We start from the raw sequence: 17,961 nt of genomic DNA, 5'->3' as shown, positions 1-17,961 counted from the left end.
GGCTAATAACATGGCTAAAATAGGCCATGTTATTAGCCACAAAATCCATCATTTTCAATGAAAGCCAGCCACTAAAAAAAAAAAATCGGTAACTGAGAACAGTTACCTGATTATGTTCAATACACCACAGTACTTAGTACAGTGTTTGGCACATAGCACTTGACAAATACCCCAATTATTAAGATAAGGTGTCTAACCTTAAAGAACTTCTGGTTAGACACTTCTTTATGAACCATTTTCTCAACACAACTTCATGATTAACTGCAGTGCTACTCTGGTTCATATTTTTTTTTTTTGTTAGGCTCACCCTAAGCCAAATGCTCTGTAGACCAGATCCTGCTCTAGCTAGTTTCCAGCTTTCCTTGACTCTAATATTTGGGATGTCCATATATGTACACAGCAGTAGACACTAGCAAAATATATAAGCTGCCTAGACAGAAAATTGAGGCAGTCAGAGCCAGTGCCCCAATATGTCTGGAATTTATAAGGAGCTTACTTGAAGACTCTGAGAAGCAGTGTGGCTATCGGAAAAACCACCGGTCTAAATTCAAAGCTTCTGGGTCCTAATCCCAGTTCCACCACTTGTGCTGTGTGACCCTGCACAAGTCATTTTACTTCTCTATGCCTCAGTTACCGCGACTGTAAAAGGGGGATTGAGACTGTGAGCCCCACAAGGGGCATGGACTGTGTCCAACCTGATCATTATTTTTATCTACTCCAGCTCTTGGTACAGTGCCTAGCACATAGTAAGTGCTTAATAAAGTGCTTAACTCTTGAACAAGCCAGCCAACAATGTGGGCCTCTCCCTCCCTCTGACGGCTGCTTAAAAAGCTAAATGGAGGAGCCTTGCAGGATGAAGGAGTGGGAGGCTGCCCCCAAATGAAAAATTTTCTGGTAGAAACAGATTTGCACCTACCTCTTGTGATGGAAGGACTTGCTTTCACTTTGCCACTCCTGGAAGTGCTTTGTTGCAACCTCAAGAGCTCTGGAAGAGCACAGAGAATGCAACATAGTCTTATAAATTCTTCCTAGGAAGCAGGGAAGTATTACAAGTATTAAAAAGGGCCCACTAGGAGCTAGACAAAAATACTTAGATCGTCAATTAAGCTCTTCATCTTCTTAAGTACTTCTTAGTTCCAGTTACCTGTCATGGAATCCTCAGAATTTTTTTTTTAACATTCCGTCTGCCTTAAGTGTTATTAAACATTACACTGTCACATATTACTGGCAGGAATTTTTGCCAATGCCTGTCAAAACATCTTAATTCTACACCTGATTTTCCTAATATAAAATGAATGTCTTCACCCTACATCTCTCTTTGTAGCAACTCTGCCTTCCTTCCAATCATAAATATGACTATTTGTTAAAATACCGTACTGATAAAACTGAAATATTTCTCCATTAAAAATGAGCTGTTTAAAAACACAACATTATGGGTATACTATTAAGTCAAAACAAAGGTCTGTCAGAAAATAAATGTGTTTTGCTAGTTAAATGCAATAATACTACAAGAGTTCCCCAAGAATTGCCTAAAGGTTTACCCTTGAGAAGAGCATGGGCCTCGGAGTCAGAAGGACTTGAGTTCTATTTCTGCCCGTCAACTGCTTGCTGCATGACCTTGAGTATGTCACTTAAATTCTCTGTGCCTCAGTTTCCTAAACTGTAAAATGGGGATTAAAGACCTGCTCTCCATCCTACTTAGACTGTGAGCTCCATGCGGGACAGGGATTGTGTCCGGCCTGTTTAATGTTTACCTACCCCAAACAGTGTTCGACACACAGAGAGCGTAGAACAAATACCATTTAAAAAATTCAGTCAAATATATTAATAGAAGCAAAAGTACTTATTTTAAAAAGCTTTACTCCTGGGGCTGGCTTCGTATCAAATTCTTATCCTGCCATTTCTGGAAGACTGCTTTCCTTTTTCCTCAAAACTACGTTTCTTTACTGAAGTCAGTAAAAGTCGAAAATCCTTCAGAGGGGTGAGTTCATTCATTCAATCATAGGCATTGAGCGCTTACTATGTGCACGGTACGGTACAAAACAACAATGAACAGTGACATTCCCTGCCCTGAACAAGCTGACAGTCCAGATAAAATTACAGACCTGTCCATAAGTGCTGTGGGGCTTGGAGGAGAGCAAAGGGAGCAAGTCAAGGTGACGCAGAAGGGAATGGGAGATGAGGAAAAGTGGGGCTTAGTCTGGGAAGGCCTCTTGGAGGAAATGTGCCTTCAATAATAAGGCTTTGAAGGTGGAGAGAGTAATCGTCTGTCGGATTTGAGGAGGGAGGGCGTTCCAGGCCAGAGGCAGGATGTGGGCTAGGGGTTGGCAGTGAGACAGGCGAGATCGAGAGTTGTCTTCCCGCCTCCCACGACTCAAAGTCATCAGAACCACATTCAATTCTGATGAGCTGACTTCTACTAGTCCCCTAGTCATGCCCAGCTTGGGGACAGTGCTGTGCCTCCAGACTGTAAGCTCGTTATGGGCAGGAATGTGTCTGTTGTTATATTGTACTCTCCCAAGCACTCGGTACAGTGCTTTGCACACGGTATTATCATGATTATCAACTGCTGTAGAGTCGTTTCCGATTTATAGCGACTCTATGAATATGAAATGTGCTGATGTAACAACTGCCAAAAAAAAAAAAATACAAATTGTCGATTCTACGGTGTTTCCAGGGACAATGTATGGATCTGAAAGTTGGATGGTGAAAACACAGGATAGAACGATCATCGATTCTTTTGAAATGTGGTGGCCTTCCCAGACTGAGCCCCTTCCTTCCTCTCCCCCTCCTCCCCCTCTCCATCCCCCCACCTTACCTCCTTCTCTTCCCCACAGCACCTGTATATATGTATATATGTTTGTACATATTTATCACTCTATTTATTTATTTATTCATTTTACTTGTACATATCTATTCTATTTATTTTGCTAGTATGTTTGGTTTTATTCTCTGTCTCCCCCTTTTAGACTGTGAACCCACTGTTGGGTAGGGACTGTCTCTATATGTTGCCAACTTTGTACTTCCCAAGCGCTTAGTACAGTGCTCTGCACACAGTAAGCGCTCAATAAATACGATTGATTGATTGATTGGTGTTGGAGGTTTTGCAAATACCCTGGACCACCCAAAAAACAAACAAATGCACGCAGTAAGTGCTCAATAAATACGACTGAATGCCTGCATTATGTTAAGTAGAAAGGATGCAATAATAATAGTAATAGAAAATAACGGTAGGACACTGGAAGATGTGGTGAAGAAAAGGACAAGGGAGGAGAAAGATGCAATGGGTAGAGCCCAGAATTAACTCCACGCCGCAAATGATCCGTCCTTTGGGCGAACTAACAGCGGATCGCTTTAAAAATTAAGAAAAGCTGTGGCTCTTTAGAACAGCCTGGAGCCTCGAAGAGCAAAGCCATCATCATGCCCCTCGCCACCACCACTGCAGGTAAAACTTCTTTTGTGCAAGAAATCGACCCAAAGCAGCTTCTCTTGAACATGGCCCCCAGCACCCACTGTCTTTTTCTTGTAAAGGGACTGCATCTGTCATGGCATAGTGCCTAGACCACGGTCCTGGCAGTCATTAGGTCATGGGTTCTAATCCCAGCTCTGTCACTTGCCTGCTGTGTGACCCTGGGCAAGACACTTCCCTTCTCTGAACCTCAGTTCCCTCATCTGTAGAATGGGGAGCGAGACTGTGAGCCCTCCATGGGACAGGGACCGCATCCAACCCAAACTGCTTGTCTCCACCCCAGTGCTTAGCAGTAGTAAGCGCTTGATGAATGGGAGTGGGAAGGTCATGGGTTTTAATTCAGCACTTAAAACAGTGCTTGGCCCATAGTAAGCGCTTAACAAATGCCACAGTTATTATTATCCCACCTCTGCCACTTGTCTGCTCCCAGACTGAGCCCCTTCCTTCCTCTCCCCCTCGTCCCCCCTCCATCCCCCCATCTTACCTCCTTCCCTTCCCCACAGCACCTGTATATATGTTTCTACATATTTATTACTCTATTTATTTATTCTACTTGTACATATCTATTCTATTTATTTTATTAGTATGTTTGGTTTTGTTCTCTGTCTCCCCCTTTTAGACTGTGAGCCCACTGTTGGGTAGGGACTGTCTCTATATGTTGCCAATTTGTACTTCCCAAGCACTTAGTACAGTGCTCTGCACATAGTAAGCGCTCAATAAATACAATTGATGATGATGATGCTCTGTGACCTTGGACATGTCACTTCACTGGGCCTCAGTTCCCTCATCTGTCGAATGGGGATTGAGATGGCGAGGGGTAACTGAGGCCCAGAGAAGTGAAGTGACTTGCCCGAAGTCACACGGCTGCCCAGTGGTGGAGTCGGGATTTGAACCCACGACCCCTGACTCCAAAGCCCAGACTTTTTCCACTATGTTGCCAACTTGTACTTCCCAAGCGCTTAGTACAGTGCTCTGCACAAAGTAAGCGCTCAATACGATTGAATGAGTGAATGAATGAGGGGACCAGGGGGTACCAGGACTGCATCCAACCCGATTTGCTTGAATCCACCCCGGCACTTAATATGGAGCCTGGCCTGTAGTAAGCGCTTATCAAATGCCATCATCACCATGAGTAGTGTCCTCTGTCCGTCTTAATGCACCTGAGAACCCATAATAGACAGCTCGTCCGTCCCTAGTCCGGTCCCCTTGGGTTTGGGGCAGGACAGAAGCAGGTGCAAGGTGGTTATCTGGGTTGGCAGGGCCACCTGAGGCAAATTATTATTCCTTATCACCATTATTATTAGTAGTAATTAATATTATTAATAATTATTTATCATAATTATTAATATATTATTAATAATAATTATAATAATAATGGTATTTGTAAGCAGCATGGCTTAGTGGAAAGAGCCCAGGCTTGGGAGTCAGAGGTCACAGGTTCTAATTCCAGCTTTGCCACTTGTCAGTTGTGTGACTTTGGGCAAGTCACTCCACTTCTCTGGGCCTCAGTTCCCTCATCTGTAAAACGGGGATGAAGACTGTGAGCCCTCCCCCGTGGGACAACCTGATCACCTTGTATCTCCCCCAGCGCTTAGAACAGTGCTCGGTACATAGTGAGCGCTTAACAAATACCATCATCACTATTAACAAATACCGACATTATTACTACTGAGAAGCAGCTTGACTCAGTGGAAAGAGCTTGGGCTTTGGACTCAGAGGTCATGGGCTCAAATCCCGGCTCCGCCAACTGTCAGCTGTGTGACTTTGGGCAAGTCACTTCACTTCTCTGTGCTTCAGTTATCTCATCTGTCAAATGGGGATGAAGACTGTGAGCCCCCAATGGGACAACCTCATCACCTTGTAACCTCCTCAGTGCTTAGAACAGTGCTTGGCACAAAGTAAGCGCTTAATAAATGCCATCATTATTATTATTAGTAGTAGTAGTAAGCAATTATCCTGACTCTGCCACTTGTCTGCTGTATGACCTTGGGCAAGTCACTTCCCTGGGCCTCAGTTCCCTCATCTGTCAAATGGGGATGAAGACTGTGAGCCCCCGTGTGACAACCTGATCCCATTGTAACCCCCCCCCAGCAATTAGAACAGTGCTTTGCACATAGTAAGCGCTTAACAAATGCCATTATAATTATTATTATTATTATTATTCATTCATTCAATCGTATTTACTGAGCGCTTGCTGTGTGCAGAGCACTGTACTAAGCGCTTGGGAAGTACAAGTCGGCAACGTAGAGAGACGGTCCCTACCCAACGGCGGGCTCACAGTCTAGAAGGGGGAGACAGACAACAAAACAACACATATTAACAACATAAAATAAACAGAACAGTATTTATTGAGCGCTTACTGTGTGCAGAGCACTGCACTAAGCGCTTGGGAAGTACAAGTCGGCAACATCTAGAGACGGTCCCTACCCAACAGTGGGCTTACAGTCTCCAAGGGGGAGACAGACAACAAAACAACACATATTAACAACATAAAATAAACAGAATAGTATTTATTGAGCGCTTACTGTATGCAGAGCACTGTATTAAGCGCTTGGAAAGTATAAATTGGCAACATATAGGTGGTCCCTATCCAACAGCGGGCTCACAGTCTAGAAAGGGGAGACAGGCAACAAAACAAAACATATTAACAAAATAAAAGAAATAGGATAGTATCTGTGTGCTCTGCACACAGTAAGCGCTCTATAAATACGATTGGTTGATTGACTGTGAGCCTGCTGTTGGGTAGGGACCATCTCTGTGTTGCCAATTTATACTTTCCAAGCGCTTAATGCAGTGCTCTGCACACAATAAGCGCTCAATATATACTATTCTATTTCTTTTATTTTGTTAATATGTTTTGTTTTGTTGTCTGTCTCCCCCTTCTAGACTGTGAGCCCACTGTTGGGTAGGGACCGTCTGTAGATGTTGACGACTTGTCGTTCCCAAGCGCTTAGTCCAGTGCTCTGCACCCGGTAAGCGCTCGATCAATACGATTGAATGAATGAATGAATGTTGCCAATTTGTACTTCCCAAGCGCTTAGTACAGTGCTCTGCACATAGTAAGCGCTCAATAAATACGATTCATGATGATGACGGACTGACTCTCCGAGCGCATAGCACAGTGCTCTGCACACAGTAAGCGCTCGATCAATACGAATGAATGAATGAATGAATGAATATTGCCAATTTGTACTTCCCAAGCGCTTAGTCCAGTGCTCTGCACATAGTAAGCGCTCAATAAATACGATTCATGATGATGACGGACTGACTCTCCGAGCGCATAGCACAGTGCTCTGCACACAGTAAGCGCTCGATCAATACGAATGAATGAATGAATGAATGAATGAATATTGCCAATTTGTACTTCCCAAGCGCTTAGTCCAGTGCTCTGCACATAGTAAGCGCTCAATAAATACGATTCATGATGATGATGATGGACTCCCCAAGCGCTTAGTACAGTGCTCTGCACACGGTAAGCGCTCGATCAATACGATTGAATGAATGAATGTTGCCACCTTGTACTTCCCAAGCGCTTAGTACAGTGCTCTGCACATAGTAAGCGCTCAATAAATACGATTGATGATGATGATGGACTGACTCCCCAAGCGCTTAGCACAGTGCTCTGCACACGGTGAGCGCTCAATCAATACTATTGAATGAATGAATGTTGCCAACTTGTCCTTCCCAAGCGCTTAGTCCAGTGCTCTGCACATAGTAAGCACTCAATACGATTGATGATCATGATGATGATGATGATGGACTGACTCCCCAAGCGCTTAATACAGCGCTCTGCACACGGTAAGCGCTCGATCAATACGATTGAATGAATGTTGACAATTTGTCCTTCCCAAGCGCTTAGTCCAGTGCTCTGCACATAGTAAGCGCTCAATAAATACGATTGATGATGATGATGATGGACTGACTCCCCAAGCGCTTAGTACAGTGCTCTGCACACGGTGAGCGCTCGATCAATACGATTGAATGAATGAATGAATGTTGCCAATTTGTACTTCCCAAGTGCTTAGTCCGGTGCTCTGCACATAGCAAGTGCTCAATAAATACGATTGATGATGATGATGATGGACTGACTCCCCAAGCGCTTAGTACAGTGCTCCGCACACGGTAAGCGCTCGATCAATACGATTGAATGAATGAATGCTGCCAATCTGTACTTCCCAAGCGCTTAGTACAGTGCTCTGCACATAGCAAGCGCTCAATAAATACGATTGATGATGATGATGATGGACTGACTCCCCAAGCGCTTAGCACAGTGCTCTGCAGACGGTAAACGCTCAATACGATTGAATGAATGAATCATCATCATCATCAATTGTATTTATTGAGCGCTTACTATGTGCAGAGAACTGTACTAAGCGCTTGGGAAGTACAAATTGGCAACATATAGAGACAGTCCCTACCCAGCAGTGGGCTCACAGTCTAAAAGGGGGAGACAGAGAACAAAACCAAACATACTAACAAATTAAAATAAATAGAATAGATATGTACAAGTAAAATAAATAAATAGAGTAATAAATCTGTACAACCATATATACATATATACAGGTGCTGTGGGGAAGGGAAGGAGGTAAGATGGGGGGGATGGAGAGGGGGACGAGGGGGAGACGAAGGAGGGGGCTCAGTCTGGGAAGGCCTCCTGGAGGAGGTGAGCTCTCAGCAGGGCCTTGAATGTTGCCAGTTTGTACTTCCCAAGCGCTTAGTCCAGTGCTCTGCACATAGTAAGTGCTCATTAAATACGATTGCTGATGATGATGATGATGGACTGACTCCCCAAGCGCTTAGCACAGTGCTCTGCACACGGTGAGCGCTCAATCAATACGATTGAATGAATGAATGAATGTTGCCAATTTGTCCTTCCCAAGCGCTTAGTCCAGTGCTCTGCACATAGTAAGCGCTCAATAAATACGATTGATGATGATGATGATGATGGACTGACTCCCCGAGCGCTTAGTACAGTGCTCTGCACACGGTAAGCGCTCGATCAATACGATTGAATCAATGAATGAATGTTGCCAACTTGTACTTCCCAAGCGCTTAGTCCAGTGCTCTGCACATAGTAAGCGCTCAATACATACGATTGAATGAATGAATGAATGTTGCCAATTTGTCCTTCCCAAGCGCTTAGTACAGCGCTCTGCACATAGTAAGCGCTCAATAAATACGACTGATGATGATGATGATGATGGACTGACTCCCCAAGCGTTTAGCACAGTGCTCTGCACACGGTGAGCGCTCGATCAATACGATTGAATGAATGAATGAATGTTGCCAACTTGTCCTTCCCAAGCGCTTAGTACAGCGCTCTGCACATAGTAAGCGCTCAATACGACTGATGATGATGATGGACTGACTCCCCAAGCGCTTAGTACAGTGCTCTGCACATAGTAAGCGCTCAATACATACGATTGAATGAATGAATGAATGAATGAATGCTGCCAATCTGTCCTTCCCAAGCGCTTAGTACAGTGCTCTGCACATAGTAAGCGCTCAATAAATACGATTGATGACGATGATGAACTGACTCCCCAAGTGCTTAGTACAGTGCTCTGCACACGGTAAGCGCTCAATCAATACGATTGAATGCATGAATGAATGAATGTTGCCAATTTGTCCTTCCCAAGCGCTTAGTCCAGTGCTGTGCACATAGTAAGCGCTCAATAAATACGATTGACGATGATGATGATTGAATGAATGAATGAATGTTGCCAATTTGTACTTCCCAAGCGCCAAGTACAGTGCTCTGCACACGGTAAGCGCTCAATCAATACGATTGAATGAATGAATGAATGAATGTTGCCAATTTGTACTTCCCAAGCGCTTAGTACGGTGCTTTGCACGTAGTAAGCGCTCAATAAATACGATTGATGATGATGATGATGGACTCCCGAAGCGCTTAGTACAGTGCTCTGCACACGGTGAGCGCTCAATCAATACGATTGAATGCATGAATGAATGAATGTTGCCAATCTGTACTTCCCAAGCGCTTAGTACAGTGCTCTGCACATAGTAAGCGCTCAATAAATACGATTGATGATGATGATGATGGACTCCCCAAGCGCTTAGCACAGTGCTCTGCACACGGTGAGCGCTCAATCAATACGATTGAGTGAATGAATGTTGCCAATTTGTCCTTCCCAAGCGCTTAGTCCAGTGCTCTGCACACAGTAAGCGCTCAATGAATACGATTGACGATGATGATGATTGAATGAATGAATGAATGTTGCCAATTTGTACTTCCCAAGCGCTTAGTACAGTGCTCTGCACATAGTAGGCGCTCAATACGTACGATTGAATGAATGAATGAATGTTGCCAACTTGTCCTTCCCAAGCGCTTAGTACGGTGCTCTGCACATAGTAAGCGCTCAATAAATACGATTGATGATGATGATGATGGACTGACTCCCCAAGCGCTTAGCACAGTGCTCTGCACACGGTGAGCGCTCGATCAATACGATTGAATGAATGAATGAATGAATGAATGACTGAGGCGAGTGGGGGGGGGTGGGGGGGGTGGTATCGCGACAGGCGTCTACCTCAGGAGCGGCTGAGGAGAATGTCCGGCGGATCCCGGGTTGGGGCGATGTCGGCTCCCCAATCTCCGCCGCCTTTTCTTCTCTTTTTCCTTCTTTTCCTCTTCTTTTTCTTTTCGCTCTTCTCCTCCGCCTCCTCCTCCTCCCGCCTCCGCCCTTCCCCTCAGCCGCTCGGCTCGACGACTAACGGACACTTCCGGTGTGCGCGAGGAAACCCGGCGCGCGCGCGCACGGCGCCCCCCGCCTCCCCCTCCCGCGCGCGCGCGCGCACGCCCCCTCCCAACCGGCTCGCGGGCGCCGCCCTAGCGGTGGGCGAGACGCCCCCCCTCGAGGGCGCCGCGCTAGCAGTGGACGCGCCGGCCCCCTCCGGGCACTGCCCCCCGTCGCGGGCGCCGCCCTAGCGGCGGGCACGCCGACCCCCATCGCGGGCGCCGCCCTAGCGGTAGGCGCGCCATCCCCCAAGCGGGAACGGCCCCCCTCGCGGGCGCCGCCCTAACGGTGTACAGGCCGCCCCCCTCGCGGGCACCGCCCCTCTCGCGGGCGCCGCCCTAGCGGTGGGCTTGCCGCCCCCCTCGCGGGCGCCGCCCTAATGGTGGGCACGCTGACCCCCTCGCGGGCGCCGCACTAGCGGTGGACACGCCGACCCCCTCGCGGGCGCCGCCCTAGCCGTGGGCACGCAGACCCCTTCGCGGCCGCCGCCCTCGCGGTGGGCTTGTCGCCCGCCTCGCGGGCGCCGCCCTAGCGGTAGGCGCGCCATCCCCCTCAATGGAACCGCCCCCCTCGCGGGCGCCGCCCTAGCGGTGGACACACCAACCCCCTCGTTGGCGCCCCCCTAGCGGTGGACTCACCGCCCCACTGGCGGGCGCCGCCCCCCTCGCAGGCATCGACCCCCTCACGAGCGCCGCCCTAGCGGTGGACACGCCGCCCACCTGGCGGGCACCGCACCCCTCGCGGGCGCCGCCCTAACGGTGCACACACCAACCACCTCGCGAGCGCCGCCCTAGCGGTGGACACACCGCCCACCTGGCGGGCACCGCCCCACTCGGGGGCGCCGCCCTATTGGTGGACACACCAACCCCCTCGCGGGCGCCGCCCTAGCGGTAGGCGCGCCAACCCCCTCGTGGGCGCCGCCCTAGCGGTGACCACGCCGCCCCACTGGCGGGCACCACCCCCCTCGCGGGCGCCGCCCTAGCGGTGGACACACCGCCCCGCTCGCGGGCGCCGCCCTAGCGGTGGACACGCGGCCCCACTGGCGGGCACCGCACCCCTCGCGGGCGCCGCCCTAGCGGTGGGCGCGCCGTACTCGCAGGCATCGACCCCCTCGCGAGCGCCGCCCTAGCGGTAAGTGCGCCGCACCCCTCCCAGGCATCGACCCCCTCGCGAGCGCCGCCCTAGCGGTGGACACACCGCCCACCTGGCGGGCACCACCCCACTCGGGGGCGCCGCCCTATTGGTGGACACACCAACCCCCTCGCGGGTGCCGCCCTATTGGTGGACACACCAACCCCCTCGTGGGCGCCGCCCTAGCGGTGACCACGCCGCCCCACTGGCGGGCACCACCCCCCTCGCGGGCGCCGCCCTAGCGGTGGACACACCGCCCCGCTCGCGGGCGCCGCCCTAGCGGTGGACACGCGGCCCCACTGGCGGGCACCGCACCCCTCGCGGGCGCCGCCCTAGCGGTGGGCGCGCCGTACTCGCAGGCATCGACCCCCTCGCGAGCGCCGCCCTAGCGGTAAGCGCGCCGCACCCCTCCCAGGCATCGACCCCCTCGCGAGCGCAGCCCTAGCGGTAGACACGCCGGCCCCCTGGCGGGCACCTCACCCCTCACGGGCGCCGCCCTAGCGGTGGTCACGCCGCCCCACTGGCGGGCAGCGCCCCCCTCGAGGGCACCGGCCCCCTTGCAGGCATCGACCCCCTCGCGAGCGCCGCCCTAGCGGTGGACACGCCGCCCACCTGGCGGGCACCGCCCCCCTCGCGGGCGCCGCCCTAGCGGTGGACACACCAACCCCCTCGTGGGAGCCGCCCTAGCGGTGGACACGCCGCCCCCCTCGCAGGCATCGACCCCCTCGCGAGCGCCGCCCTAGGGGTGGACACGCTGGCCCCCTCGTGGGCGCCGCCCTGGCGGACAACACGCCGCCCCCCTGGACGGCACCGCACCCCTCACGGGCGCCGCCCTAGCGGTGAACACACCGCCCCGCTCGCGGGCGCCGCCCTAGCGGTGGACACGCTGCCCCACTGGCGGGCACGGCACCCCTCGCGGGCGCCGCCCTAGCGGCGGGCGTGCCGTACCCCTTGCAGGCATCGACCCCCTCGCGAGCGCCGCCCTAGCGGTGGACACGCCGCCCACCTGGCGGGCACCGCCCCCCTCGCGGGCGCCGCCCTAGCGGTGGACACACCAACCCCCTCGTGGGCGCCGCCCTAGCGGTGGACACGCCGCCCCCCTCGCAGGCATCGACCCCCTCGGAGGCATCGACCCCCTCGCGAGCGCCGCCCTAGCGGTGGACACGCCGCCCACCTGGCGGGCACCGCCCCCCTCGCGGGCGCCGCCCTAGCGGTGGACACACCAACCCCCTCGTGGGCGCCGCCCTAGCGGTGGACACGCCGCCCCCCTCGCAGGCATCGACCCCCTCGCAGGCATCGACCCCCTCGCGAGCGCCGCCCTAGCGGTGGACACGCCGCCCACCTGGCGGGCACCGCACCCCTCGCGGGCGCCGCCCTAACGGTGGACACACCAACCCCCTCGCGAGCGCCGCCCTGGCGGTGGACACACCGCCCCCCTCGCGGGCGCCGCCCTAGCGGTGGACACGCCGCCCCACTGGCGGGCACCGCACACCTCGCGGGCGCCGCCCTAGCGGTGGGCGCGCCGCACCCCTCGCCGGCATCGACCCCCTCGCGAGCGCCGCCCTAGCGGTGGACACGCCGACCCCCTCGTTGGCGCCGCCCTAGCGGCGGACGCGCTGCCCAGATGACGGGCACCGCCCCCCTCGCGGGCGCCGCCCTAGCGGTGGACACACCAACCCCCTCGTGGGGGTTGAGAAGCAGTGAGAAGCAGAGAAGCAGCGTGGCTCAGTGGAAAAGAGCCCGGGCTTTGGAGTCAGAGGTCATGGGTTCAAATCCGGAGTCTGCCACTTGTCAGCTGTGTGACTTTGGGCAAGTCACTTCACTTCTCTGGGCCTCAGTTCCCTCATCTGTAAAATGGGGATTGAGACTGTGAGCCCCCCCCATGGGACAAACTGATGACCTTGTAACCTCCCCAGGGCTTAGAACAGTGCTTTGCACATAGTAAGTGCTTAATAAATGCCATCATTATTAACCCCCTCGTGGGCACCGCCATCCTCGCGGGCGCCGCCCTAGCGGTGGACACGTCGCCCCGCTCGCGGGCGCCGCCCTAGCGGTAGACGCTTCACCCTGCTCGCGGGCGCCGCCCTAGCGGTAGACGCTTCGCCCTGCTCGCGGGCGCCGCCCTAGCGGTGGGCCGCGGTCCCCCTCGCGGGCGCCGCCCTAGCGGTGGGCGCTTACTATGTGCAAAGCCCTGTTCTAAGCACTGAGGTATTCATTCATTCATTCATTCATTCAATCGTATTTATTGAATGCTTACTGTGTGCAGAGCACTGTACTAAGCGCTTGGGAAGTCCAAGTTGGCAACATCTAGAGACGGTCCCTAACCAACAATGGGCTCACAGTCTAGAACGGGGAGACAGACAACAAAACAAAACATATTAACAAAATAAAAGAAATAGAATAAATATGTACAGAGTAATAAGTACGTACAAACATATATACATATATATATACAGGTGCTGTGGGGAAGGGAAGGAGGTAAGGCAGGGGGGATGGGGAGGGGGAATTTGTTAATTTGTTAATCTGCACACAGTAAGTGCTCAATAAATAGGATTGAATGAATGAATAAATATGATTGAAATAAATAGGATTGAATGAATGAATAAATATGATTGATTGAATGAATGTCCACATGTTTTGTTTTGTCATCTGTCTCCCCCTTCTAGACTGTAAGCCCGCTGTTGGGTAGGGACCGTCTCTAGATGTTGCCAACTTGGACTTCCCAAGCGCTTAGTCCAGTGCTCTGCACACAGTAAGCGCTCAATAAATAGGATTGAATGAATGAATGAATGTCCACATGTTTTGTTTTGTCGTCTGTCTCCCCCTTCTAGACTGTGAGCCCGCTGTTGGGTAGGGACCATCTCTAGATGTTGCCAACTTGGACTTACCAAGCACTTAGTCCAGTGCTCTGCACACAGTAAGCGCTCAATAAATAGGATTGAATGAATGTCCACATGTTTTGTTTTGTTGTCTGTCTTCCCCTTCTAGACTGTGAGCCCACTGTTGGGTAGGGACCGTCTGTATATGTTGCCAACTTGGACTTCCCAAGTGCTTAGTACAGTGCTCTGCACACAGTAAGCGCTCAATAAATATGATTGAATGAATGAATGAATGAATGTTAAGTGGTTATTAAGTGCCAGGCACTGTACTAAGCGCTTAGGTGGATACGAGCTATTTGGGTTAAACACAGACCCTGTCCCACCTGGGGCTCACAGTCTCAATCCCTACGGTACAGATGAGGCGACTGAGGCCCAGAGAAATAGAAGTGACTTGCCCAGGGTCACACAGCAGACAAGTGGCGGAGTCGGGATTAGAACCCATGACCTCTGACACCCAAGCCTATGCTCTAGCTGCTTCCCATGTTGAAGAAATGGAGGCACCGAGAAGTGAATTGACACGGATAGGTAGATACAAGGTAATCAAGTTGTCCCACGTGGAGCTCACAGGCTTAATCCCCATTTTACAGATGAGGTAACTGAGGCACAGAGAAGTCAAGCGACTTGCCCAAAGTCACACAGCTGACAAGTGGCGGAGCTGGGATTCGAACCCATGACCTCTGACTCCAAAGCCCCGGCTCTTCCCACTGAGCCACACTGCTTCTCAGTGCAAGGCACTGTTCAAAGCGCTGGGGAAGATACAAGGTGATCGGGTTCTCCCACGGGGGATTCACAGTCTTCACCCCCATTTTCCAGATGAGGGAACTGAGGCACAGGCAAGTGAAGTGACTGGCCCAAAGTCACACAGCAGCCAAGTGGCAGAGTCGAGATAAGCGCTTACTATGTGCCAAACACTGTTCTAAGCGCTGGGGAGGTTACAAGGTGATCAGGTTGTCCCATGTGGGGTGGGGCTCACAGTCTTCATCCCCATTTTCCAGATGAGGGAACTGAGGCACAGAGAAGTTAAGTGACCTGCCCTAAGTCTCACAGCTGACAAGCGGCTGAGCCGGGATTTGAACCCATGATCTCTGACTCCCAAGCCTGGGCTCTTTCCACTGAGCCACGCGGGGTGCAGAGCACTGCACTAAGTGCTGGGAAAGTACACTTCAGTCATTCAAGCGTATTTACTGAGCGCCGACTGGGTGCAGATCACTGCAATAATAATAATAATAATAATGATGGCATTTGTTAAGTGCTTACTATGTGCAAAGCACTGTTCTAAACACTGCGGGGGGATACAAGATGATTAAGTTGTCCCACGTGGGGCTCACAGTTTTAATCCCCATTTTCCAGGTGAGTTAACTGAGGCACAGAGTAGTGAAGTGACCTGCCCAAAGTCACACTGCTAACAAGTGGGGGAGGCAGGATTAGAACCCATAACCTCTGATTCATTCATTCATTCATTCAATCGTATTTATTGAGCGCTTACTGTGTGCAAAGCACTGTACTAAGCGCTTGAGCACTGTACTAGGACTCCCAAGCCCGCACTCTTTCCACTAAGTGCTTGGAAAGTGCAATTCATTCATTCATTCAAGCGTATTTATTGAGCGCTGACTGGGTGGAGAGCACTGCACCAAGCGCTTGGAAAGTACCATTTGTTCATTCAGGTGTATTTACTGAGCACTCACTGTGTGCAGAGCACTGCACTAAGCGCTGGGAAAGTACAATTCATCCATTCAGTCATATTTATTGAGCGCTGACTGTGTGCAGAGCTTGGAAAGTACACTTCCGCAACCGAGAGAGACAATCCCTGCCTCCAAAGGGCTCACAGTCTAGAAGGGGGGAAACAGCTATCAAAACAAGTAAACAGACATCAATAGCATCAATCTAAATAAATAGAATGATAGATATATACACATCATTAATATAAATAAATAGAATTACAGATTTGTACGTGTATATATACACATGCTGTGGGGCGGGGAGGGGGGTAGAGCAAAGGGGGCTTAGTCTGAGAAGGCCTCCTGGAACAGGTGAGCCTTCAGTTAAGGGACTTGTGACTTTGGACAAGTCACTTAACATCTCTGTGCCTCAGTTCCCTCATCTGTAAAATGTGGATTAAGACTGTGAGCCCCCTGTGGGACAACCTGTTCACCTTGTAACCTCCCCAGTGCTTAGAACAGTGCTTTGCACATAGTAAGCGCTTAATAAGTGCCATTAGTAGTAGTAGTAGTAGTAGTAGTAGTAGTAGTAGGGCTTTGGAAGGGGCAAGAGTGATTGTTTGGCAGATTTGAGGAGCGTGGGCCAGGGGTTGACAGCGGGATGGGCGAGATGTCCAAGATGTCCAAGACTGAACTCCTTGTCTTCCCTCCCAAACCCTGCCCTCTCCCTGACTTTCCCATCACTGTAGACGGCACTACCATCCTTCCCGTCTCACAAGCCCGCAACCTTGGTGTCATCCTCGACTCCGCTCTCTCGTTCACCCCTCACATCCAAGCCGTCACCAAAACCTGCCGGTCTCACCTCCGCAACATCGCCAAGATCCGCCCTTTGCTCTCCATCCAAACCGCTACCCTGCTCGTTCAAGCTCTCATCCTATCCCGTCTGGACTACTGCATCGGCCTCCTCTCCGATCTCCCATCCTCCTGTCTCTCCCCACTTCAATCCATACTTCACGGCGCTGCCCGGATTGTCTTTGTCCAGAAACGCTCTGGGCATGTTACTCCCCTCCTCAAAAATCTCCAGTGGCTACCAATCAATCTGCGCATCAGGCAGAAACTCGTCACCCTGGGCTTCAAGGCTGTCCATCCCCTCGCCCCCTCCTACCTCACCTCCCATCTCTCCTTCTCCAGCCCAGCCCGCACCCTCCACTCCTCTGCCGCTAATCTCCTCGCCGTGCCTCGCTCTCACCTGTCCCGCCGTCGACCCCCGGCCCACGTCCTCCCCCGGGCCTGGAATGGCCTCCCTCTGCCCACCCACCCAGCTAGCTCTCTTCCTCCCTTCAAGGCCCTACTGAGAGCTCACCTCCTCCAGGAGGCCTTCCCACACTGAGCCCCCCCTTCCTCTCCCCCTCCTCCCCCTCTCCATCCCCCCCGCCTTACCTCCTTCCCCTCCCCACAGCACCTGTATATATGTACATATGTTTGTATATATTTATTACTCTATGTATTTTATTTGTACATATGTATTCTATTTTATTTTGTTAATATGTTTTGTTTTGTTCTCCGTCTCCCCCTTCTAGACTGTGAGCCCACTGCTGGGTAGGGACCGTCCCTATATGTTGCCAACTTGTACTTCCCAAGCGCTTAGTACAGTGCTCTGCGCACAGTAAGTGCTCAATAAATACGATTGAATGAATGAATGAATGATTGAATGAATGGGAACAAGGCCCAGCTTGGCTCAGGGTGACAGGGGCCGGCCGGCCTGACTCCATTTAGGCCTGCAGCCCCCCGAGCCGTCGAAGCCAAGCCCGGCCCTGGCTCTCTCATGGCCCCCGGCCCGCTGACTGGGCCCACTAGCCCAAATATGTCCCTTGTCCCAAAAGGCCGCTCCTCAGACACCAGGACTGGACCCTTCAACGGGTTGGCCACATTTCCAATTCCTAGGCCTGGTCGGCGACCACGGGGGCTGCCTGAGGGCAACTCTCAGTTGGCCTTTATAAAAAAAAAATATATTCATTCATTCAATCATATTTATTGAGTGCTTACTGTGTGCAGAGCACTGTACT

The 17,961-nt window shown here is 51.6% G+C and overlaps 2 protein-coding genes across 6 annotated transcripts in view; one reads left to right on the top strand and one right to left on the bottom strand.

Moving 5' to 3' along the window:
* The window catches only part of CSGALNACT2 (chondroitin sulfate N-acetylgalactosaminyltransferase 2), a 40,238-nt gene extending 30,124 nt beyond the window's left edge, over positions 1 to 10,114 (bottom strand). For 3 of the 5 annotated variants that reach the window (XM_038744182.1, XM_038744178.1, XM_038744183.1), the window contains exon 1: positions 10,021 to 10,114. The gene's annotated coding sequence lies outside the window, so the exon portion shown is untranslated. Of the gene's footprint in view, positions 1 to 916; positions 986 to 10,020 lie in introns of all 5 variants that reach the window. The other 2 variants (XM_038744181.1, XM_038744179.1) reach the window with 1 other exon arrangement.
* LOC119925262 (extensin-like) lies at positions 2,602 to 12,925 on the top strand. The gene is made up of 12 exons (XM_038743364.1): positions 2,602 to 2,622; positions 3,346 to 3,525; positions 10,363 to 10,517; positions 10,646 to 10,841; positions 10,928 to 11,197; positions 11,304 to 11,546; positions 11,639 to 11,749; positions 11,860 to 11,977; positions 12,072 to 12,264; positions 12,316 to 12,423; positions 12,466 to 12,591; positions 12,634 to 12,925. Exons 1-12 carry the CDS (start codon positions 2,602 to 2,604, stop codon positions 12,923 to 12,925), a joined length of 2,013 nt encoding a protein of 670 aa, XP_038599292.1.
* The last annotated feature ends 5,036 nt before the right edge of the window (positions 12,926 to 17,961 follow it).

Source organism: Tachyglossus aculeatus, chromosome 3, assembly GCF_015852505.1.
Source record: "Tachyglossus aculeatus isolate mTacAcu1 chromosome 3, mTacAcu1.pri, whole genome shotgun sequence".
In the NCBI taxonomy this organism is placed as follows: Eukaryota; Metazoa; Chordata; class Mammalia; order Monotremata; family Tachyglossidae; genus Tachyglossus; species Tachyglossus aculeatus.
Note: the sequence above shows the minus strand (reverse complement) of the source record. Positions and strands in the feature narration are given on the sequence as shown.